At 42.6% G+C, this 26,078-nt stretch overlaps 2 protein-coding genes across 6 annotated transcripts in view; one reads left to right on the forward strand and one right to left on the reverse strand.

The window, feature by feature from the left end:
* Positions 1-8,562, forward strand: part of PLAGL1 (PLAG1 like zinc finger 1) — a 50,582-nt gene extending 42,020 nt beyond the window's left edge. For all 5 annotated transcript variants that reach the window (XM_032682809.1, XM_032682813.1, XM_032682811.1 and 2 more), the window contains 3 exons: positions 373-492; positions 2,040-2,536; positions 2,901-8,562. In XM_032682809.1, the coding sequence (XP_032538700.1) occupies positions 373-492; positions 2,040-2,536; positions 2,901-4,176 (1,893 nt within the window). In that variant the 3' untranslated portion in view covers positions 4,177-8,562. The remainder of the gene's footprint in view (positions 1-372; positions 493-2,039; positions 2,537-2,900) is intronic.
* Positions 8,563-9,153: 591 nt separating this feature from the next.
* Positions 9,154-25,877, reverse strand: ZC2HC1B (zinc finger C2HC-type containing 1B; the record flags this gene model as incomplete). Its single annotated transcript, XM_032682224.1, is given in 9 exon segments — positions 9,154-9,313; positions 11,960-12,038; positions 12,842-12,947; positions 13,647-13,765; positions 22,829-22,882; positions 22,885-22,914; positions 22,982-23,007; positions 23,891-24,009; positions 25,824-25,877. Coding segments are annotated over 9 exon segments (612 nt in total), but the record flags the coding sequence as incomplete, so codon positions are not given.
* Between the last annotated feature and the right edge of the window lie 201 nt (positions 25,878-26,078).

The following is a 26,078-nucleotide window of genomic DNA, read 5'->3' on the forward strand; positions in this document are numbered from 1 at the left end:
GGCTTCCAGACATCAAGGAATGGGCATGGGATATTGCTTGGAAAGACTGCTAGATATCTGAAGATCACAGACAAATACAGTCACTGAGCAAAGGTCATGAGGATTGAGGCATCCCTCTTGCTATTACCTCTACCCCCTAAATCTCTGCACAATTCTGCTTTTAGAAACAGAAAGTGTTAAGCCCTAGTGGGTAATAATGCTCAAAAAGTGCTTGAATCTTGAAACTAAGTTACCAATAATTTAGACAGAGTCAAAGAGTGCAGTTTGGGTAAGGACAACAACTTGCACACCCTAGCCCCTCCAATCTTCCAGATTATTTGGTTTAGGAAAATAGGCACAAGTAAATATGTGCTATATTTTTTCCATTCATAGCCAATTGAACCCCACACAGAACTGAAAGTATGGTATGCTGCCGATTACGCCAAGTTTATGGAAGCTTCCGCAGTCTTCATTAAAGAAGAATCAGATGTCTGTCCTTTGCCTCCAGTAGCAGTAAGTACCCCTAATCTGCATTCAGACCATCACTATACATAGTAAATTATAGTTTATTTACGTGCTTTCTCTGTTTATGTAACTCTGGTCATGCAAGGTTAGACTACAGAGTAGCTGGCTAACACAAAACAGAGAGCAGTTTTAACCAAACAACTACTCAGAGAAAGGCTGCTCTTCCTCTCCTATATTTGTAATCCAATGGAGCCATTAGATGTAGTCAGAAATAAGAGGCACCGCTCGATGTATTGGGAAGACTAAACACTGTCACTAATTCATGCATAACCAAGCAGTCCAGCCTCAGACTTCTTTCACCATTTCCCCTTGTTATGCTCTGACCAATTGGTCAGATTATCCACTGATTATTTCAGTCTTTCCTGTGCAACAACCCTTCTCTTCTAATCCCAATACCTTCCCCTCTGATAGCAGAAATCCTTAAACTGATAGGAAAAACTTGTTCAGTGTTGAAAACATGGCTGTGAAAATTGATACTCAAGCTAGAAGGAAATGTGAAACAGGGAATACAAATGAACTGGGAATTCATTCTTCAAGAAGGCATATGAGGCCTTCAGAGTATGCCCCAGAAGGAAGGTGTGAGAGAGCCACAGCATCAGACACGAGTAACAGAGAGGAGGGCTCAGTCTGGAGTGGACACAGCCTTACCATGCTCTCCAGAGCAAGCTAGCCCAGGAGCAAGGGAAAGTAAAGTCAGTTTATGAGAAGCTTACATAAAAGGTAGACACAGCTGAGGAAGTACATTGTCATATATTAATTAGAAGTACATTTCATCAGCAATTGGAGGTTTTTTGTATTTGTTTTTCATTAGAAATTTTATAATGTCAGTATTTAAAGTGAATTCAACTGAATCCAAGAGAGCTCTTATTTTCGCAGAAATAATACTTCCAAATAATATACTGTATAAAAAAACCCCCAAAACCAGAAATAATTTAATACCTCTAATTCAGGATAGGCTTGAGATCCCTAAAACCAAAATGTTTCTTATTCAGTTAATGAAAATCTAATGCCAAATGTCAAGCTAAGTGAGGAAGCCTCTCCTGGAGACATTGACCATTGATGTCTGGTAAAGCATGGAGTCTGTCCAAAACACAGGGAAATCCTGTATGGCTAAACTGCATTAGTGTGCAGAAAATCAGACATTTTTGTGAGGTTGCAATAGCAGATAAATTATGTCCGTCTCAAGTACAATTTTCAGCTTCTTTTATAAGTAATTTCATAAATGCAACAAATGTAGAGACTTTGAAATTCAGTAAGCGCAGATAAAGAAAGATGAAGGACTCAGGACTGTTACAGTAAATGCTAAACAAAACCAGTAATGTAAATCAGTATTTAGCCAACCTTTTTTTTTCCTTCGAGTTTGTATTCTTAGAGAGAATCTATTGTCAGTTGAACACCTGTGTGGTAGTACACAGAAGTAACTATTGCCAAAGACAATAATGAATATGGGAAAGCCCAGGTGAAGATTGGTGAGAAGAATATGACCTTTCCTTAGAATGACCAATAAGAAAGAACTGTTTCTATTCTCATTGCAGAAAGAGCCTGTAGACCCTTGGATATGCTCCAGTTGTGGAAGCACTTTTGCAACTTTTGCTCTGCTGGAATCTCACCAGTGCATCCATAAAGACCGAGTCCTTCCTACGAGGTTCAGACCACCAAATAAATTGGGACCTGTAAAAGCAAAAAGCAAACTCAAAGGGAAACTGAGAGGAGCGTCATTAGGCAAAAGCATTACTCAGTGCTTTGGGACCATTTCCTGTTCCTCTGCTGCAAAGTTTAGCTGTGCCAGCTCAGGAAGCACTTGTGATGCTCTCGTGAGGTTTATACCTAAATGGAGAAATGGTCGGTCTTCACTGTTGAAGGGAAAAGAAGTGAAGCAGCCAGACAGTTATCCTTGCCGACTCTGTGGGAAGATATTTGATTCCTTTGACAAGCTCACGGTCCACACTTACACGCACAAAGGGGAGCGCCCCTACAAGTGTTCACAGCACGGATGCACAAAAGCCTTCATTTCCAAATATAAACTGCTCAGGTACGGCTCTGAAGGCATTCCTTTTCTGCTGGATGTGAGGGGTGTTCTAGTGACAGTTAATCCCTGAGTTCCAGGTTTTATTATTCCTGTTTGGGTAGAATTGGAGAAAAGTAGTCTCCCTTAATTGTGGTGGCTGCTCAAAAAGACTGTGTTGAGGAGTTTTAACCTACTCTATGATTTATGATTAAAACCTTTCCCCCCCAAAAAAAATTTAGGGTTTTACTAATAACCTGGGAACTTGAAAAAAGGCCTTCCTTCAAGGGTGCTGGTGTTTTCAAGTCTTGAATCTGCGAGAGTAAATGTACTAGAATAAATGTAAACACAAATAACTTTTTTTTGTGTGTGTTCTGTTTTTTTGTCCTAGGCACTCTGCTACTCATTCTCCACAGAAATCTCACCAATGTGGCTACTGTGAAAAGACCTTTCACAGGAAAGACCATCTAAAGAATCACCTTCAGACTCATGACCCTAACAAGATGGCCTTCAAGTGTGAAGAGTGTGGCAAGAAGTACAACACCAAGCTAGGCTATAAGAGACACTTGGCTCTTCACGCTGCCACCAGTGGGGACCTTACCTGTAGGGTATGTGCCCAAGAGTTTGGCGGTACTGAGGTTCTGTTGGAACATCTCAAAAGTCATGCAGGGAAACCAGCTGGCAATATGAAGGAAAAGAAACATAAATGTGACCACTGTGAGCGTCACTTCTATACCCGTAAAGATGTGCGGCGTCACATGGTGGTTCACACAGGCTGTAAAGACTTTCTGTGTCAGTTTTGTGCCCAAAGGTTTGGGCGGAAGGACCACTTGACACGCCATACCAGGAAGACTCATCCACAGGAACTGCTAAAGAGCAGGTTGCAGAACAGTGACTCAGTGGGTCTCCTTGACCAGCTTTTTCCATACAGACTGAAGGAAGATGCCAGCATGCTGTCCCCTCTTCCTGAAAGGGTCTCTGTGCAGAATGGTATTGTGAATAGTTCAGAATCAGAGGAATACAACTGTTCACATCTTCATTCCCAACCAAGCTTACAAACTGCTCTTCCTCTTGAACCTTCTCCTCACTTGCAAAGGATGGGCTGTGCAGACAGCCTTCCAGCTGTCCATCCCACACCATGTTCAACAGCCGTCCCTACCAACCTGAACCTTCATCAGCCTAATAAATATGACCTTAGCTCTACCTCACTTGCAGCAGGATCCCTCAAGAATCTACCAATAAAAGTGGATGTTAAAGGTTACAACGTGCATCTTCTCGAGGACCTGCCGTTACCGGAACCTCAGTCTCTTCACAAAATCAGTATGGAAGAAGCTTCCTCAGGGCCTGTAGGGGATACTAACAAGTACCCAGTGCACAAAGAGACAGAGGCAACAACTGAAACTACAAGTCTGCCTTTCATGGATCTCACTCATGTGATGAGTTTCTGGCAGCTCCCACCAGGGGACAACCAGAACACTATTGGGGACTTCACAATGGCATTTGGCCCAGAGGAACCATCACACAGGCTGAATGGCCTTGGCCAACAGCAAGGTCTTCAGCTAGCAACTGGCGGGATGGCCTTAAACCAGCTGCATCATTTTCCTCGCTCCTTTCCATCCACTACAAATTCTGTAACCTTGCCTCATTTTCACCATGCCTTCAAGTAACTATCACCCCGTGTGGGGTTTTTTCCCTTTTTTTTTTTTTTTTTTAAGACTGTGCTTCTTACTTAAATCTGTTAGGATGGGGTGGGTTTGGTTTTGTTTTGTTTTTAAGAAAAACTGCTCCAAATGTTTTCAAAGCACATTATGAACATGGTAGTTAAATTCAGGATGTTAATAAATAAGAAGCTCTATTTTTCATACTACTATTAGTTTTTTTAGCATATGACAACAGTAGAACTAACGTATTTCCCTCAGCTCCCTCTATATTTTTGTTGTTACCTTTCATGTGAACAACTGAATAAATATCTTCAACAATAGAAAAGTATCATAACAGGCACAATAAAACTATGGCTGCTGCAGTAGCAGAAATAAGGTTAGAGTGAATGGGAAGAAGGGGGAAATCACAGAAAAATCATTTTAATGAGCCGTAAATCACAGCAAATTAGTACACATGGCAAATGTAACAAACAGATTATCAACATCACATAGATTTCTGTTAAGCACTTAATTAATGAAGTTTATTAATCTTTAATTTAAATCGGAATCATTCCAAGAGTAAATCTTACCTCCTTGTTTCACTTTTTTCAAATGAAGATCATCACTATTATGATTACGTTTAACTAGATTTTGTTTTCTGACATGCAGTTCAGCTGTGTGCATCTCATGCCTTTTCCCTTGGGCTGGAGGTAACTATCACTTCTGAATGACTATGTAAGAACTGCTATCTTGTATGTGCGCAGTTTTCAGAATGGAAAGTGAATTGTCTCAAAGGTTATAACAAAACTTTACTTTTCATTTAGAGCCGGATCTGCCAAGGTATCAGGCACTGCTTTCTCTCTCTCTCTAGTAAAGCACTTAAACATTTGCTTAAATTTAAGCATTTTCTCCCATAGGGTCAACAGCTTGATTAATTTAACATTTAATAAAATATAATGCTTCCTACCTAAGAAGCCTTTATTCACCTTTTGTTGATAAAAATGGCCTTTCTTTAGTCTGGAAAATTATTATTAATTGTAACCATCTGAAACGTGGGCTTTCAGAAGGCAAACCCTGGCCCAGGGGTGCCTGCGCCCAAGCAGGACCTCTCTGGGGCCAGGGGCATGTCCACGCACATAAGGGCTGTGGTGGTGAGCTGACATTGGGCCAGGGTCAAAAACAGGGTCAGAACCTGCCTCACAAGTGTCACCTGAAATTAGCGGGTGTGATAACAGTTCAGGCCATTTTAATCATGGGATTTTTCCTCAGTGGCACTGGGACAGCTACAGTTGGACTTCCAGCCTTTGTTTCTTCCAAACCAGAAGCATGGGGACTTCCGTTTTGTTTCCTGGGGTAAATTGTCCATGAATATTTCCAGTTGACAGTTTGTTGGTGTGACAGTCCTAGCACCTGATGCATGAACAAGCAGAAATTGCAAAAATCACATTTCCTGATAGATGACATTATTAAAAAAAAAAAAATACAAACCAAAACCAACAATCAGACTCTTCACAATTTGGTTTCTTACCTAAACCATAGTTAAAAAAAATAATCCTGGCCTTAGTGGATGATGCAGTGAGTAATGGATTCTGTTGCTGCTAAAACAGACACGAAATTTCTGAATCTGAGTAAATTCTCAAACCCCAAGAGCTACTCTCTCATTAAATCCAAAAAGAGTTCATAGCACCTAATGATCATTACAAATATAGCATGAAACATGCATGTTCTCTTCTCCCTCATTAATCACAGGAATATTTTCAGACAGGTTCAATTAAAAAATAGCTTTTAAGTTATTTCTGTTTTGGTGTTACTGAGCTACAATGACATTGTACAACTTCAATGATCTAAATATTCTTAGAAGTTTATTGGTACTTGGATTAAGGAAAGGTTGTATTATTACAGTTCATGCAAGAATATGTTCTGCAGACACAATGCTGAGGGGTGTTTTTTGTTATGAAAATTTTTGGCATAAGGCAAACCAAAAGGAATCTTAAGATCATTTTTGTAATGACAACAGCAAGAGGAAGAGCAGGTGCTGCATAGTCATGCCCAGTTAAGAGTTATTTAAATGACGAGTTCCAGAACAGAGAAAAAGTTGTAATCAATGTTACATGCACATTCTACAGCTAGGCTCTTATTTTCATCTGGACTTGGAAAGGTGTGTTTATATTCACTTACTACATTGTTTTCCTTGTTTGTGCAAACTGTATTCACTTGGCTTCATCCAAACTTCTGTATGTACCTGTAAAAAAAAAACCCAACAGCTAAACTACAACAAAAAAAACTACTCCATTTTGTAGCATTGCCTGATCATATACACATTTTGTCATTTTGATTTGTGCTTTTGTAAGAGGTGTAAAAAATTACTGAAGTACTTGTCCTTGAATTAAAATGTGATGTTAAGAAGGAATCATTATGCAAACACTGAGCTAAAGTGGTACCCGAGTTCTTTCTGCTGTCTTTCAGCACTCTGTAGCAGGGTGCCTGAGCTCTGAGCTGTCAGAAGAGGTGCTGCTGCCTGAACTCAGCCTCTTCTGAAATGCAGAATGATAAGCAGCTGTCACCAATGCATATCTAGCTATGGGTTAAAGACCAAGTCTCATTCAAATAAAATGAAAATGACCACTTTTGATGCATTTTAAAATGCTTAACAAAACACACAATGATGGTGTTGGCAAGTAAAACAGAGAAACAAACCTTAAATGTGTAGTACTGCAGCTTTAACCTGTCAGCCCATTCAAGTTTCTTTTTCCAGATTCTTGACATCATAAATGTAGTGAAAGCTGAGCATGTCCCATCACAAAGGAAGGCAAGCTATTTCAGAAAGTTATATTTTAAAAAAAATTGGTTTAAAATTCTCACAGCTGAAGAGATACCCCCGAGTCATCTAATACTGTAAGTAGGGCTAGACTTTCTCACCGCTTTTGCTAGGGGGACCTCTGTGACCATTTTTGAGAGGCCTCCAGTAGTTGAAGCTGAAGAATACTTTGTTTCTAGGCAAACAAATATTTTGGCCTCAGTAGACCAGCCTGGTGTGGGCCTGAATATCACCTTGCTTAAAGAGCAGTAGTTTCATTTTGGCAGGGGGCAGTGCCAAGGGAAAGGTGTGGAGACAGCAGCAAGCTCACCAGGTCTCCCTGGGCTTACCTGTGGTGTCTGAGGGGATGGGGCTGCAGCAGGCAGGCAGGCAGGTCTGACTTCAGGCAGTGACAGGGGAGAAGGCAGCAAGAGCTACAGGACAGGTCTCTGGTGACACTGCCTTTGGTTCATGCAGGGCTGTGACAGTAGCAGTGTGAGGAGAGGCAACCTCACGTACACTAGGGGTACCATGGAGGAAAGCAGCAGCCCAAGCAGTGTCCAATCCTCCCTCCTCTCTGGCACAGCCAATTTCTCCTCTAAATGTGAGAGGAGAACCCAAGAGCAGAGAGCTGGCATGGAGAAGGTAAAGTAGACCATGGAATACCAGCTAAGAGATGAAACAGAAAGATCTGGGAGATCTTAGGACATTTTACCTCCCATCCTAATAGAGATAAAAATACTCTTTTATCTAAACTCTGCTTGAAACTCTGTAGAAGCAGAGCAGTATGTGGTGATAAAACAGAATTACTATAATCAAATGAGACTAACAAATAACAAAATTTAGTAAACATTTGGTGTCATACAAAAACGTGTACTCATTCTATGAAAGAAAAAAAAGGCATGTAAACCTGCTGAAATAATGTCAAGAAGCTAAAATTATACTACATTGAACAAAAGACTGCATCCTCTATGTAAACACAAGTAGTTCTTTTGCTAAGTTCCATCCTCTATCAGAAACGATGTTAATTTCTTTTTCCTTCTGTTTTATTTACCAGCTTTTTCTGTTGGGACTTTCCATTTTCTTAATCAATGAGTTGCCGTTAATTGCAGAGAATTTTGCACTGCCAGTCTGAACTATGATGTTACATTCCATATATTAATGATTGGTTCATTTCTTGCTAATGAATTTTTAAAATTCTGTTCTTCAATACACCGTTCCTGCCCTTATTTTTTTTGTAAGATACTAGAAACTAAGCTGTGAAATCAAACACTTTTATACTCAGAGAGAAAATAATTGGGGGACACACACAATAACAAATACAGTAAAACTAGCTCTAACTTTTGAGGATTCATTTTTTTTGTTAAAGAAAGCAACTGTGGTAACATTGCACAGGATAGTGGAGAATGTGTTTGGGCTTTTTGTTCCCTCTTCTTTCTGGATTTTAAGAAAGGCTAAGCAGCACTGCTTTAGTATATTGTGGATAATGTCATGCCTGCTGTTTCTAAGAGTCTAGCGTAGGACTTATGTTTGCTTCAGTGTCATCCTTTCTGTATTTATCTAATCATTATTGGCTAAAGCCTAAGTAGAGTTTAATTAAACTCTCTTAAGTCTGATATTTCCTATTGCTTTGTCCAGCTACTTTTTATCTTTGTTTACTTTTTAAGTATTTAATAGGTAAGAAAATTCCTTATGGATTTTAATGGAAAGCCTTAATGAAAATTATTACACTAAAAAACCCCTACATGTTGCATCATTGAAAATTTATGCAAGGTGATCCAAGGCTGACAGTGGATCAAGTGGCCAAAAAAATAAGGGTATGCCTCCACAATATTTCTGTCTTATTAATCAATTTCTAGAAGCAATTTAAGTGTTTAATGCAAGAATGAGATTTGGGGTTAGTCTGAACTTGAAGTGCTTTGAAAAAGATGCACAGTATATGCCACCATTTATCACATATCAATCACTATCATTAATCATTTTATTGTTTACTGAAAGATTCTATTAAATATTTACATGAAATTCCAGAATGTTCACTTGTCTTGTTCAATATATCAAAGCATTAGGGGAAAGGAAAAATAACATGGTACTGGATCTTTCTACATTTTGTTAAACCATTTAATGAACCCATGGCAATAGCAATCCCCTGCAGGCAATCATTTAATTAAATCTTGGCAACTAATACAAATACTCTCACAATCAATGAATTTCAGTTTGCTTATTTTATTGAACGTGGTAGCTGTAGAACTTCAGGCAGAAGTGGTACTGGAAAATTGTGTTGCTTAAGATCTTCTGTAATGTGTTAGAAGAAAGCCTTAACACATCCTCGCCAACCAGCCACTCTATTTTCTGTTGTCCATTTGCGGCCTAAAAGCAGCAACAAGCCATATACTTGCTATTTCCTATTATAGAAACAGTTTTTATATTTTAGTCCATTTTATCTAAGAAAATTAAACCTCTATCCCTGGGAAGGTGATGGAGCAGCTCATCCTGAAAACCATTTCCAGGCAGATTAAGGATTTATTTACACCGTGCAAAGCCAGTTTCTCACATCTGCTTTCTCAGCTAAAAAGTGCTCTTGAATAGCACTGAAACTGATCTTTTGCCTGCACGAAGTGCTCTGTAAAGCACCTGGCAAAGCTCAAGTTCTATAGAATATGCAGCAGCTGCCAACAATCCAGCATCTGCAAGCTCACCCAAGCCAGGCCTTTCCACAGTTCCGCTGTGCTCTATTTTGGATGCTAGTGTGGATGCCTGTCCTGGGGACTGCTGGAGGCAATGGCTGTCCCAAGCCTCTGTAAACTGGCTGCAACTACAACCCCAGTGATACTCGCCAGTATCCCTAGGGAAAAGAGGTGTCTCCTCCCCAAGCCTGCCAAGCCCCAGGTTTCAGAGTTCAGTGGCTAAACTTTTAAGAATGGTGATGGTATCAATAAGTTCCTGTTGCTGGTCTGCCAGACCCTGCATGGTAACCTTAAGAGTTATTATACTGTTAACATAGTCACAGGTAATCCGGGGAGTGGAGAACACCAGATGAGACTACTGGGTACTGACAGCAGTTTTTCCTGCAGCTGGTAAAGTCATGGAGGTAGGTGGAGCTCATAATAGCACCACACCCATTGCACTCTTCCCCACAACAGTACCAGGCACTGACCAGCAGCAATCAAGGACAGCAAAACTGCACATTGAAGAACCCTGCAATGACTTGGAATGTGAGACTCTGTTTTGTGCACATTTCTCTTCATCCCGTGCTCCAAGTACTCTCACAAGCTCATCTCCCAGGCTCAAAATACCTTGCCAGCTATAAGGAATAATTCTTGGCTACATTTCCTGCTGGGATCTCATATTCTGCAGTTGTATACATGTCACAGGGGTGCAAGATGCTGATCACCTGAGCCATCCCCTGGAGCAATAGCACCACGACCACCTCAAACAGGAGCTGGAGGCCTTCTTGCTGCTCTGACATGGCTTTGCCTACCTGAGATGGGGCTGTTCCAAAAGAAAGAACATTTAATTCCAAAATTAATTTCTCAGCAGCCTACACTGGGGGCCTGAGGAGCTCCACAAAAGTTTCAGTACAACTAATTGCTTCAAATAATACAAAGAAGCTCATACTACAAACACTGCAACAGGATATGTTGAAAAACACCTGAAAGACAATTGCTGTAATTGGTCACAGCCAGCACAGCTTCATGAGAGGAAAGTCCTGCTTATCAAACCTGAATTTCCTTTTATGACAAGATAATGCAGCTACTTGATCAAGGGAAGCCTGTTGATGTAATCTTTTTGGATTTCAGTAAAGCTTTTAATACTGTCTCTCACAGGATCCTTCTGGTCTAAATGTTCAGCACGCAGCAGGATAAACACATCATGTGGTGGGTGAGCAATTGGCTCACGGGTTGAGCACAGAGGGTAATATGAATGGGGTGACACCAGACTGGTGACCTGTTACTAGTGGGGTTCCACAGGGCTCTGTCTTAGGCCCTGTGCTCTTCAACATCTTCATAAATGACTTGGATGCAGGACTGGAAGGGATACTGAGCAAGTTTGCAGATGACACAAAACTGGGAGGAGCTGTTGACTCTCTCAAAGGCAGGGAGGCCCTGCAGAGAAACCTCAACAAATTAGAGGACTGGGCAATCACCAACCATATGAAGTTTAACAGGGGAAAGTGCTGGATTCTGCACCTGGGATGGGGCAACCCTGGATGTATGCACAGACTGAGGAATGAGGTGCTGGAAAGCAGTGCCATGGAAAGGGACCAGGGGGTCCTGGTCGATGGCGAGTTGAATATGAGTCAGCAGTGCCCTGGCAGCCAGGAGGGCCAACGGTGTCCTGGGGGACATCAGGCAAAGCATCACCAGCTGGGCGAGGGAGGGGATTGTCCCTCTCTGCTCGGCATTGGTGTAGCTTCACCTTGAATATTGTGTGCAGTTTTGGGCACCACAATATAAGAAAGGTATTAAGCTGTTAGAGAGCGTCCAAAGGAGGGCAACGAAGATGGTGAGGGGGCTCGAGGGGAAGCTGTATGAGGAGCAGCTGAGGTCGCTTGGTCTGTTCAGCTGGAGGAGACTGAGGGGAGACCTTGTTGCAGTCTACAACTTCCTCATGAGGGGAAGAGGAGGGGCAGGCACTGATCTCTTCTCTGTGGTGACCAGTGACAGGACCCAAGGGAATGGCATGAAGTTGTGTCAGGGGAGGTTTAGGTTGGACATTAGAAAAAGTTCTTCACTCAGAAGGTGGTTGGGTGCTGGAACAGGCTCCCCAGGGAAGTGGTCACAGCACCAAGCCTGACAGCATTCAGGAAGTGTTTGGACAATGCTCTCAGGCACTTGGTGTGACTGTTGGGGATGGTCCTGTGCAGGGCCAGGAGTTGGACTTTGATGATCCTTGTGGGTCCCTTCCACCTCAGCATATTCTGTGCTTCTGTGATTCTATGATATTGTGTATCACAAAAGCAATCAGGGTCCTTTTATGTTATAATGTTGAAATTAAAAAAAAAAAAAATCTTACCCAAACTTTCCTGAAGAATTTTTCCCAGTAGATACACCCCAAGATTTTCCAGCTTTCTTCAGTATTTCTAAAGAGGTCTCTGCAGATCATTATTTAAAAAAATATTGGTCATAAAACATGATAAACTACAAAAATTCAACACAAACTCCAGAAATGTAGGGATCAAAGATACTGATACAAAGAGCAGTTTGTATTATCAGTCACATGTTATACTACAAATAACCTTTAAAATAACTTTAGAAAACATCTTCTAAACATAGACTGAGTATGAGTCATGATTAACCAGTAGCAAAGGGGTCTAGAAAACACATTATATAGAGGGAACTGTTTTAGGGAAGTGGTGGTGTTACTTTTAAGGCTAAATCAACAAGGGCAAAGTCATATGGAACAACATATTTCATACTTCATCTAAATGGACCTAAGAAAAGATAAAAATGATGGAATAAATCTTAAAATTGAAGATTAAAGGTTATGGAGTCCTTTATGGGACAGAATAAACCTCAAACCCAGACTGTATATTTTAGGTCTATATAAATACTTCTGTTTGAGGACCTCTAAATGAAAACTGTAAGGCCCTCCTGAGCACCCAAATGAAAACCTCTGGGCATACACTCCACACAATGGAGCAGGATAGTGACCAAGAAAGCCATTCAATATCAACAACATCCACTTGGAAATGTTTGAGCCTGTATGGAAATGAGTTTAGGTTTTCATGTCAAGACTTAAAAAAAACCCACAAAAAGTCAAAATTTATAATTCAACGTTATTCTATCAGAAAACTGGATTCCAAAGCCTATGATCTGCTTTAAAAATGCCTCGCTCACCTCAAATACATCAGAGTTTATTACAAGACAGACATAAATATGACTAAATGAACTCTACCTAGGCTAGGTTTGTCTGTGTTGGCACCTTTTTGTACTCTCTCCAGAAGCGATAACACAGCAGGTGTTAATGTTGGAGTTTTTCTCTGAGTCAGTGGCTGCTTGTCCTAGTAAAAGAAGATGCACAATCACCACTCAACTCTAGCAAGGAACTTACAGAGCCCAGTGAAAACTCTCCAAATCGCTGTTGAAGCAGTGCTAGAAGGAACAGGAAAAAGGTCCACCCTCTCTCACTTGGAAGTCATTTTTCGTGCCCAAAATAGGTGAAAGAGTAATAATATTTTCAAACATCTTTAACAAAACAAACAAACAAAAATCCAGTACTCTCCTAAAGGAACAGTTTACATTATTCTTTTTTCTACAACAAAACGAAATCTCACTTCAAGAGACTGATGATTACCTTCACTTTTCTGATCCCTCAAAGGGGCTCAGCCCTTTGGCCTTGTGTCTAAAGACAAGGGAACAGCAGACTTTCCAACAGCAGGGAGCCCTAATGGACAGGAAGAGCTTTCTCCGTGTATTGCAAAAGTTGCCAGTTTTCTGCTTCCCTGCAGCAGAACTACCTGGAATTACCCCGGAATCCAATTGCAGAAGAGCCTGAGGAAATTACTGTCCCAACTTTTTCATACTGTCATACTCTGTCATTTTTTCATCAGACAAAGGGCTCCAGTTATGGGCAACTCCCAGCTGATATTCAGCATGTACCTTGTTTAAAGAGTTTTATATTAATATAGGTCTTTACTCACCATGAACTAAAGTTTGGCAAATCTGCCTCCAGGACCATGCAAATGTGACTGTGTACTTACCAAAGCCTGTCCAGTGGTCTTTGCAGCATGGTAGACACCTTGTTCTTCAGAAAACTCCATGTGCCTCTGTGTTGCAGCCTCACTAAACCTCTGTGAGCAGTGTGGACACTGAATATAGTCTGACCATAAGAAAGGAACAGTTTGTGTCACAGTTTATACAGTACAGGAGAAAAATTGCCCTGCTTTCCTGGAGCACTCAAGATGCAGTTCAAAACCTGGCTCCAGCAGCAGGTAACCATGATGAGTTCCTATCAGCTTCCAAAGTACATACCTTGGAGAACTACAAAAACTTTCTCTAGAAAAACACTTGGGATCCTAAAATATGTGCTTATGGTATTAACCCAGCAAACAGTAATAGCTTTCAAAAATAAATCCCTGGGGATTAATAAAAGTAGATTTTATTATCTTTGTCCTATTCCTGGCCACCCCCAACCTCATAATTAACAAGTCTGCAGGAAAAGCATTATTCAAAAATTCCTAGCATAGACAAACCCAATGATTTTAAGACTACTTTTGAAGACTGGTCATTAAGGTTGCTATTTGGTTGAGGTGGCAGCAACATCGACTGAGGTAAGTTTGGGGTTGAGGGTTAGGTAGACCTGTACAGAGAGTTCCTGAGCCCAGGGACTCCTGAGCAGCAGGCCAGAGCCCTGTCAGGACATGGAAGCCCTCAGAAGCTCATCAGGCAAGGAGAGGGCATTGCCAGGAGGTTTAAATGGCTCCAGGGAGTGCAGTGCAGCAGCTGGTGCAGGCAGAGCTTGAAGGAGGGCACAGCCACCCTCCCAGCTCCTGAGGTAAGCCCACCTGGTGGTTCTTCAACCGCCCAACTAGAACAGACCCAGAAATGGTGTACACATGGCCAAAAGCCATTGCTAGTAGGAGTGTGGCAACCAGACTTCTGCTCCAGAAGAAGCACGCAGCTTTACAGGTCTCTGGCAGCATGGAGTGTCTGAGCCTGGTGTTAAGTGCCAGAGGACAGCGGAAAAGATACCTGCATACAGTCTGAATTCATGGATGATCTGCTCTGCCTGGTGGCAGAGCTTAAAGAGGAGGTGGAGACGCTGAGGAGTATCAGAGAGTGTGAAAGAAAAATAAACTAGCGGAGTTGCATCCTTCCATCCCTGAGAGAAATGCAGCGAATGGAAGCTCAGCAAGTCAGAGGAGCCCTGCCCTCTTGCCATCAGGCAGAAGACATAAAAGGGGGGAGTGGAAACAAGTCCCTGCCTGGGGAGGTAGAAAAATCCTTTCCCGGCCTCCTTATTTTTTCTTATCATGGGGCTATTTGTACGGCACCAGGCCTGCTGGAGACAGATGGGTTTCACCTGTCTAAAAGGGAAAAAAGGAATCAATGCAGTATGGGTAACGAACAGGAGAAACTGGTAGCCATTGTGCAGCAGGAAAGATACAACATAGTTGCCATCACAGAAGTGTGGTGGGATGACTCGCATGACTGGAGTGCTGCAATGGATGGTTATAAGCTCTTCACAAGGGACAAGAGAAGGAGAGACTGTGGGGTGGCTCTGTACATTAGGAAGTGTTTTGACTGCATAGAACTTGAGGAAAGGACAATGAGGTTGAGTTCCTATGGGTGAGAATCAGGGCGAAGGCTAGCAAGGCACATATCCTGGTGGAATTCTGTTATAAACCACCCAACCAGTATGAAGAGGTGGATGAATTGTTCTATAAGCAGCTGGCTGATATTTCACAATCGTCAGCTTGTGGGAGACTTTAACCTGCTGGAAACTCAGCATAGCAGAGAGGAGGCAGTCTAGGAGGTTCCTGGAGTATGTGGAAGACAACTTCCAGTTGCAGCTGGGGGTGAGCCTACTGGGGATGAGGCCCTGCTAGGCCTGATGTTTACAAACAGCGAAGGGCTGGAGTGACATGTGGTGGTCAGAGGCGATCTTGGGCATGGTAACCACAATATCATAATTTTCAATAACTGGTGAAGTAAGGAGGGGCGTCAACAAAACCTCTGCCCAGGATTTCTGGAGGGCAGACATTAGCCTATTCAGGACACTGGTTCAGAGAGTCTCTGGAGAAGCAACCATTAAAAACAAAGGGGTCCAGGAAGGCTGGACATGCTTTAAGAAAGAAATCTTGAAGGCACAGGAGCAGGCTGTCCCTATGTGCCAAAAGACAAGTTGGCAGGGAAGATCAGCCTGGCTGAGCACAGAGTTTTTGCAGGAACACAGGGAAAAAAAGAGGGTGTATTACCTTTGGAAAAAGGGGCAGGCAACTCAGAAAGTGTTTAAAGATGCCATTAGGTCATGTAGAGAGAAGATTAGAAAGGCAAAAGCTCAGTTAGAACTTAACCTGGCCACTTGTGTTTTTATAAATACATTAATAACAAAGGGAGGGCCAAGGAAAACTTTCATTCTTTATTGGAGCCGGGTGGAATATAGCCACCAAAGATGAGGAACAGGCAGAGGTACTTAAGACCTTCTTTGCCTCAGTCTTCAGCAGTAAGACTGGTTATCCCCTGGCCCCCTGCTGGTAAGCAGAGGCAGGAAGCAGAACGGATACCCCATAATCCAGGAGGAAGTAGCTTGTGACCTGCTGAGCCACTTAGATGCTCATGAGTCTGTAGGGCCAGATGAGATTCATCCTAGGGTGAGGGAGCTGGAAGAAGCACTCTCCATCATTTATCATCAATCCTGGCTAAACAGGGAGGTCCCAGAAAACTGGAGGTTGGCTAATGTGATGCCCATCCCCAAGAGCGGCCGGAAGGAGGATGTGGGGAAGTACAGACCTTTCAGCCTGACCTTGGTGCTGGAGAAGGTTATGGAGGAGATCATCTTCAGTGCCATCACACAGTACAGGACAACCAAGGGATCAGAGCCAGCTTGCACAGGTGTAGAAAAGTCAGGTCCTGCCTGACCAACCTGATCTACTTTTATGGCCGGGTGACCCGCCTGGTGGATGAGGGAGTGGTTGAGGATATAGTCTACCTAGACTTCAGCAAAGCCTTTGACACCATTTCTCACAGCATACTCCTGGAAAAGCTGACAGCCCACAGCTTGGACAGGAGCACTCTCTGCCAGGTTAAGAACTGGCTGCATGGCTGGGCCCAGAGAGTGCTGGGGAATGGTGCCATGTGTGAATGACCCACTGGCATTCAGCACAACTGGTGTCCCCAAGGGATCAGTGTTGGGCTCAGTCCTGTATAATATCTTTATTGATGATCTGTATGAGGGGATAGAATTTACCCATAGTAAATTTGTGGATGGCACCAAGCTGGGTCGGAGTATTGATCTGCTGGAGGGTAGGAAGGCTCTACACAGGGATCTGGACAGGCTGGATCAATGGGATGAGACCAATGGTATGAGTTTCAACAAGACCAAGTGCCGGGTCCTGCACTTTGGCCGCAACAACCCCATGCAGCGCTACAGGCTGGAGGAAGTGTGGTTGGAAAGTGGCCACGTGGAAAAGGACCTGGGGGTGCTGGTCAACAGCCAGCCAAGAGGGTCAGTGACATCCTGGCCTGTATCAGCAATATTGTGGCCAGCAGGACCAGGGAAGTGATTCTTCCCTTTTACTCAACACTGGTGATGCCACACCTGAAATCCTGTGTTCAGTTTTGGGCCTCTCACTTCAGGAAGGACATTGAGGTGTTGGAGTGTGTCCAGAGAAGGGCAAAAGAGCTGGTGAACGGAATGGAGCACAAGCCCTATGAGGAGCAGCTGAGGGTGAGGAGGTTGTTTAGCCTGAAGGAAAGGGGCTCAGGGAAGACCTTATTGCTCTCTATAACTACATGAAAGGAGATTGTAGCCAGGTGGGGGTCAGCCTCTTCTCCCAGGCAGCGAGGGACAGGACAAAAGGACATTAAGCTGCACCAGGGGAGGTTTAGGTTGGACATTAGGAAGAATTTCTTCACAGGAAGGGTGATTAGATACTGGAATGGACTGCCAAGGGAGATGGTGGAGTGGCGGTCTGAAAAATAAAAGCTAAACACGATCCCAGTATGGGGGAACTGGAATAGTTTATTGAACACAAGAACACTATTTTAAAGGCATCTGGGGCTGGACATGTTAATGAAGGGGACGAGCTATGTTAATTATGGAATTACACAAGTTTTTACTGCAATTTCTAAATAGTTAATTTTTCTTCTAGTAGGATTACATGGGGGATAGAGGAATTACAGGGGTTTAGACATGGTTTGATACAATCATCTCAAAAGTCCTTTCTGATTTCTGCTGGAGCCAGGCTTGATCCATGAGGTAGAACTTTAACAGGTCTTGTGAGAAGGGTCCAGCTCCTTCAGATCACGAGGTTTTTGTCAGCCCTTGTTCTCCTTTGCTGAAAGCTGGGTTTGGGCTCCCACATCTGCCCCTTCTTTTTTTATTTTTCTAAAAAACAAAAAACTCAGAAAAAACTTTGATCAAACATTTGCCAATGCAAGACAAAATACAAGGGAATATAAATATTACCTTAAATGTTTTCTTTTAACTTATCATGCTAACTAAACATGGAATCTAAGCTTTGATTACTATTTTCTTCTTTCAATTTATCAATGCATTGATGCATTAGTTCAGAGTGATCTAATAACAAATTCTATAGCTGCATTTTAGAAGCAAAGGTATACTTAAATGGATCTAACAAGAAACATTGCAGTCTTACTTTTAATACCACAAGTGAAATTAATTTTAGCAAGGAAGCTCCTTTTTCAAGGCAATGTACAGTCTTTTACATACCTGAGATGGAAAATATGATTATGCAAAGGCCTTGTGTGTCAGAATAGTTTGGGCCACAAGGTTTGGCACTATAAAGGCATGTGAAGGAATCATAGCTGTTTTAAGGCATTCTGCATATTGCTACATAAATTATTTTTTTAAACTTAGCATTAACATTAAAAACATTTAACCAATCAAAAAGACTATCAGACATTTTTGGATATAGGAAAATAAACAAGGAACAAAATGTAAGAAGGAAAAATTCCCAACAATGCTAAATTAAATAACCTTGGACTAATATAGAACTTGTTTAAACAACTTAACTTATTCCCATTATTTCTTATTAGAAATTACTCTTATAAAATCTTATTTAAGCTATCTTCTAAAGATCCTATTGACTTATAAGCAATTGATTTTGAACCGAACTTAATAACTTGATGACTTCAGGGTTTGTGTGCTCCTGACTTTTACTGAAAGTGTTTTATAGTGTTTGTTTTTGAAAACTTTTATTTAACCTAAGACGTCTCTGCAAATGAAATTTTATTCAACTCAGGGTGATATGTTTTCTGTTTTTTATCTAAGAGTGTTTGTGCATATGTGAGGTAATGCGCATTTGTGTATAAATCAGAACATATTATGCATTCACACGCATGCATACATTCACACATTCACACTCGATGGCCATCGAACACACATCATACAAACATACCTTTGGGTTTCATTTTACAGTGTCTTTTGGTTATGAACTGAGAAATTCGCATTTTTTGTTTCTCATCCTTAGCTTACTAATATAACTATGTTTTCTGTTTTGATGATAACCTGTAAAAACATAAGCATATTTTACTTCATGTTCAATTTAAATTTCAAATACATATAAACATTCCTATAGTTCAAGGATAAAATATATACTTCTTCTATTTTTAAGGCAAATATATGTCTTTCTGTGTTAATTTGGCTTTTGGACTTAGGGAAAACTGTTATTGCAAAGACTTAAAAATTTTCAAAAATACAGCTATGCATGCATTTAAAAACTGTTTTGGCTATTACTTATGGAAGGGTATCTTCATTCAGCAAGGGTTCTTTGCTTTCCCCGCCTTCCCCCCCCCTTTTTTTTTTTTTTTGTTTGTTTGTTTGCGGGGTGTGGGGGGACAATCTCTCCATTGGTAGCGTTTTGTTCGCCTTATACTGTGAAACTGAAACAGGTTAATAAACAAAAAGGGTTTGCAAAAAAGATCAGTTCATAGTTCAGGCTGCAAAGAAAAAGGAAAAAATATCAAGGAAGGGGGTTTTTGCTGCTCTGATTACTGCTGAAGTCGGCAGCTTTGTGTCTGCCCCACTCCCTTTGTCTCCGGGGTCGCTGTTCCTGGGTTTCTCTCGTGCTGTTACTCCAGGGCTTCCGCTCGCTCCCTCCTTCGCTGACGGTCCCGCTCGGGCTGTTTCCTCCCTCGGACCTTTCCCGGAGCCTCTCAGGGACCCTGTGGGATTCTCTCCGCCGCCCACGCTCCATAGCCCCGGTTTTTGCGTACCTCGTGCGCTGCTTGTGTTTGTCTTTCCCGGTGCCTCTGTCGTTTCCGGGTTCCGCGTTCCTTCTGCCTTCTGAGTGGTTCCCGCTCGGGTCCCGCTGCTGCTTCCTCCGCCGCGGGTCTGTCGATCTCGTTGTTTGCTGGGGCGCCGGAGGCGGTGGCCCTTCTTCAGGGACCTGCTCTGGAGTGTTGACCTCGCGCCTCTGGTCGCTGCTTGGCTGCTGCTGCTGAGAGCGGTAGCGGGCGGTGACACAGGGACTTGCCGAGACAATGCGGCAGTTTGCTGGCGCTGGCTCGTACCCTGACCCTGCATGGGGTGGCTGCAGCGGCGGTGGCCATGGTTCTGTCTCACACGGCTCTCTCCGGGCAGCGTGTGTCGGGCTGCAATGTGCTTGTGCGCTCAGCTCAGCGGCTGGGGCCCGTCCCGCGCAGCAGCTGCTGAGGTTTTTTCGGGCGATTGCCGAGTCCCACAAGCGCGTATCAAGAAGGTTGGTAACGCTCAGTTCTGACGTGTGACGCTGGGCCCACAGCAACAGGTTCTGCAAGGGCTGTTCGTCAATTTTCGCGCTGTGCTGCTTAAGCTCGCGTTTTAAAATTAAATAAATGTGGTTTTGTTCAGAAGATATTTGAGTCCCCATTGTACCCTACTTATCGTTACAAAGTCTTTAAAATAATTACCCAATCCGGAGTTCGTAGTCAGCTCGCTCAGCAGTTCCCGCCTGCTGAGGACAAGTTTCCGTGCACGTCTTCCGCTTTCTCTCAGTTCTGACTACGCACACACCACCGAAACACAAGGAGTGCTGCTTCCCTTGGTCCAGCCAGCCGATGGCTGAGGAATCTTCTAAATGTTAGAAGGTTCTCAGCCCCACGGTTGTGGCGACATTAGTGGCGGTCTGAAAAATAAAAGCTAAACACGATCCCAGTATGGGGGAACTGGAATAGTTTATTGAACACAAGAACACTATTTTAAAGGCATCTGGGGCTGGACATGTTAATGAAGGGGACGAGCTATGTTAATTATGGAATTACACAAGTTTTTACTGCAATTTCTAAATAGTTAATTTTTCTTCTAGTAGGATTACATGGGGGATAGAGGAATTACAGGGGTTTAGACATGGTTTGATACAATCATCTCAAAAGTCCTTTCTGATTTCTGCTGGAGCCAGGCTTGATCCATGAGGTAGAACTTTAACAGGTCTTGTGAGAAGGGTCCAGCTCCTTCAGATCACGAGGTTTTTGTCAGCCCTTGTTCTCCTTTGCTGAAAGCTGGGTTTGGGCTCCCACATGGTGGAGTCAGCTGGAGGCATTTAACTGGATGTGGCACTTAATGCCATGATCTAATTGACATGGTGGTGTTGGGTCATAGGTTGGACTCTATGATCTCAGAGGTCTTTTAAAACCCAATTCATTCTGTGATTCTGTGATTTAGCAAACCACTGCTGAAGAAGTTGTGCCCCACCAGCCAAGGCACATCTAAGAGCCAGGTTTCTAAGTGTGAAGCAGCATTGTGAAGAACACACAGTCGTGCTTTCTAAAGTCTCTTCTGACAGTTTTACAGTCCTGATTCTACTAAAAGCTATTCAGTGACACATGGCTGGTGCAGTCCGACTCATTTCAATGAACAGTGTTCAGGGTCAGCACAGTCACAATTCAGCCATCACATCGCCCTTGCCATTCCCAGACCCTTTCTCCCTGTCCTGTGCCTTTTACAAAAGAAGTCCAAGTGTCCTTATCTTAATACTAAGGATATAGCATCTTTAGAAACCCTTTCTCTCTGTAACAATACAGAAAAAATGGTGCAAGCAGCCATCAAAAGCCAGCTCCAGATCAGCATCATGGGCATAATGGTTGTGAACACAGATGCCTGGCTTCAGGGGGCTGGTAGGGGCACCTGGAACTTCAGGGGAAAATGGGGAGGTTTTGGGCGCTGTTTGGAGAAGGATGAGAGGAAAAGGGAATATCTCTCTCCTTCCCAAAATCCATGTACTTTCTCTCCAGTCCTGTAATATGGGAATATATAGTCCTGTACTATAGGATATACGCCCTCACTAGGCCACTCAGCCACTTGTCCTCCCTAAAAAGCAGTTATTTACTTCCTTTCTCAACAACTACTGCTGCTCTTGCAGAACTTGGATTCCTCCAATAAGAAGGAAAGGGAGGGTCTGCTCTTAGAGTTGGTAAAGTTAGACAAGAAATAACAGAGTCATTAAAGAATTCAGCAGTGGAAATTCAGAGAGAAGTTTGACCTCAATCAAGGAAGGAAGAGGAGTCCTGCTGCTTATACTGCATCACCATCATCTAGGAGAGGAGAGAGGCTGGAATCATGGCAGATGCTTTTGCTATCAGTAATGAATTCCTACTCTGGAAGTGAGCCCAGAGAGCCCCCTGTCCCCCTCCTGCTCTCCGCCTTCCTAACGCAGGCAGGACTCCACTGAGACCTTTTCCAAGATTGCTCCCACATTTTATAAATCACATTATCATGATATATTGGCTGTATGTACGTAATTTTGGATCTGTAACTTGTAATACAGTGAGCTCTGTGCAGAGACCAAACCTGGTATTTGTAGCAAACCAGACCTGTCTTTTGCTAAATGACTTCCCCTGACTGCACAGCTGGGTGGGGAAGGAGACAGTGGAAAAGCCACCACGTGGGAGTGGGGAAGCCTGTGTGCAGTACAGTCATTTTGAATGGCTAGAGGATGTATTTCACCCTCTGTTATATTGTAGTACAGCTATCCGGACTCTCCTCCCAAAGTGCTAATATCAAATCCCAAGCTTGCTGCCTTTAAACTTAGGAGGTACAGTTAGTTTTCTCTTCCTCCTCACTGCCTCTGCTTTGCACTCCTACACAATTATGGAGGGAATTAATGTTGACACTGTGTTGTGCCAGGGGTAAAAAAATGAAGCCCACCTGCGGTTAATAAGAGGTAACTGCTTTACCAAAGATCAGTCCAAGAACAGGAACAATGTAAAGTAGACCACAAACCTGGATTCATTCTTGGCAGGGGAGGAGGTGGACAAGGGTGGCCCTCCTTCAGAGCTTGGCTGATTGAAAAGTATTAACAAAATCCTCTGCTTCCAGTTAGATTTCTTCCCTAGCTGTTTCTGTAATGGAAATAAGAGAAGACATAAACCATACTTCTCTTGAGCGAGGGTTCTTCCTTTCTGAGGGAAAGAAAAAGCATTACAAAAAAAAGAAATTTGCTTTTTTTGAAAGGCATAGGAAAGCTGATTTAGACCTTCACTGTCTATTGACAGCACCAGAAGATGGATAAAAGAACAATGCACTTCAACAGAACACCCTGGTCATGGCAGACCAAAGAGCACTTAAGAGGGAATAGAAAAGACATTATGATCAACACCTTCCCCTCTCCACTTGTCACATTCTTCTTGCTTTAAACCTTTGCGCACTTCTGTTTCTTTCCACAACTGATTTTAAAGGACATTTTACAACAGCAGTCTGCATGGATACCAAATCAGCAATGATTTGGCATGTCTGGGTAAAATAATACATATGCATATCCATGTGTATTCCCCTCCTCCCCAACAAATATACTTCTTCCAGTGAAAGCTAAAGCATTTTTTCCTCTATCTCTGTAAATAAGTTCAATTTAAATACATTTTTAAACCCTTCAGTTCAATAGCAGCGAATCTCTGTAACTTAAGGGGCTACTGACAGCTCTCAGGTTCAACATGGGGCATTCATGCATCAACCATCTTGGATCATGCTCTCTTTCAGATTTAGGTGAAAATGAAGCTGTTAGACTCTCACATTGCCTTTAAAAGGCATATTTTAACGTTTTTTAGAAGAGCAGAGACACTTACATACCCAGGGTAGTCATGACACCTACTGATTTGGCTTCTCAACAGAGAAATATTCCCAAACACTAGCAGCACAGGGAGGGGGAGGAAAGAATTTGGCACCCGGTCAAGCACATATGTGAGACTCATCCATAACATCCAGGCTTTGTCCTTGGAGGAAACAATAGTGTTACTGAATGAAAGACTTCATATGGAGATAACACACACACTTCAATTTAACTATAGCTTTTGTGGGGCCTGCTTGCTCACAGTGATGATTTCTGTTCCCTGCAGTCTCTGTTTCAAAATGCTGAAGGGCTTGCACTTTCCATTGAAGGCTTTCTTGCACATTGGATCATGTCTCAGCTGGGATCCAAAAAAAACCATTTTTAATGGGTTGGAGTCATGCTTTGTTAATGGTGCTTCCTTATTCAGGCTTTGAAATTACTTATATTCAGGAGCAGGGGGCTGCAGCAGTATTTATTTTGGGTTCAGTTTAACTCCTGAAGGAGTTAAAACTTAAAAAGCTGTCTAAGTACAGCTGCAGTTCAACACAAATAAGAAATAGAAGCCATTTCCAGTTGGTTCTGCTCAGGGACATGCTGGAGGCCAGTACAAATAATGACTTGCAGAAAAGAACAAACTGGGTCTGTGAACAGGAGCTGTCCTGTTGGACTCCTCCACCACACCTGGTTTTCTTTCTCTTTTCTTGGTTAAGAGGGAGAACAGTCTGACCCTATTCAAGTGGCCAAGATTTACATTATTAGTTCTCTGAGTTTAGATAAGTGTTTCAGAGTGGGGGCTCCTCTGACAAACAGCAGTGCTTGTTAGAGCACTGAAACACCACTGGAATAGCCACAGCCCCAGGCTGAATCGGAGCAGCTGCTTACCAGCACCCATAACCTGACAGCACAGAAGGAAAACTAGGGATAGCACCTGCAGCTGGAAGCTGGGAAATTTTAGGTAGATATCTAGTGCCAAATTTTAGCATCAGCTTCACTTTTCTTTTTTTTTTACTTATTAAGTAGCTGCCTGAGCAAGGGGTTTTGGTTTCAGCTCAACTGGACCAAAAAGCAACTCATTCTACTTCAACACATTTTGAAATTCTCATTTCCCTTTGAACCTTTTACTCATGTGCTTCAGGTCCTTATCCTCTGTTTCTTGACATTTTTGACAGCAAACTCAAGAGGAATATTGCTCTGCAGGACCAAAAGAGCAGCAAATACCTATGCCTTGCCCGCTGAGGAGCATAGCAGTCCTGCATCACTGGGGCACAGAGAGCCACTATAAGACTTGTGTTTCACACTAGTCACAGTGACAGGAAACTTCTCACCTCTCCTAAAACATAGATGTATCTCTTTTCAAACTGTTTTGCTAAATTAAACCATTCTGTTCTTCCTGTACCTGATCTGAGATACCTAACATGAAACGACCAATGCATAGTTGCACCTTTGTCTTGGCGCTCCACAGTCACTCAGATTCAAGTGTATTGTTCTTGGATTTTTTTTCTTAAATCAGTTTTCAGTACTATTGCAGGGCTGATCTGATCTACCACAGAGACACAGGATCAGTAACACAAACTGAGGAGCAGAGGGGTGCATGCAGATCCCCACTCCTTGCAGAAAAAATGTGCAGTTGGGTGGTGCCAGGCAAACTGTGCAGCCACCCATTCAGTTTGTAATCCAGGGATCAGGGAGGTCAAGGGGAATCTTTTCATTCACTTCAGCAGGCTTTGGAACAGAGCCTGGTGCCCACATTATGCTGTCAAAGGGACTACTTATCAGATGGTTTATTAGTCTGTTTTTCCCAAGAAGCCTCAAATAACAAATTCATCCTAAAAACCTGGAACAAATAGGAAGCTTCAGGTTAGCAATTTACGCCTCACCAAGAGAAAATACATTATTTTAAATTCAATATACAGGACATTTTTGGACATGGTTTTGGACAAGAAGGTAAATTAAGATAGCACAAGACTGAAGATGAAGTCACAATATTTCTGTGCACATTGATTAATTCTCTAATCAGGTTCACTAATGAAAGCAGTTACTAGATAATTTGCTGTTTTAAATGTGTTCAACCCTCTTCTCTACTAGCAGACACCTCCTCCTTTCCCAGTACTCACTACCCCTTTCAGCTAAATGCATTGACATTCCCATTAAAAAAAAAGATTTTTGTTTTACCAGAACATCTTGTACAGAATGTTTTCCACAGGTTGTAGGAGCCAGATCTTGACTTCAGGCAGCTGTGTAAAATGCAAACCATGCAAGAGTCTGTTACACAGTACAGGACAGCTTGACTATAGCAGAGTCGGCACTTGGACTAAGCCCTGGCTGAAACAGTACTTCATTGTCAGAAAGGGACATCTCCATAGAATCACAGAATATCCTGAATTGGAAAGGACTCACAAGGATTATCGAATCCAACCCTCCAGTTCC

Source organism: Chiroxiphia lanceolata, chromosome 3 (genome assembly GCF_009829145.1).
Source record: "Chiroxiphia lanceolata isolate bChiLan1 chromosome 3, bChiLan1.pri, whole genome shotgun sequence".
Lineage (NCBI taxonomy): Eukaryota > Metazoa > Chordata > Aves > Passeriformes > Pipridae > Chiroxiphia > Chiroxiphia lanceolata.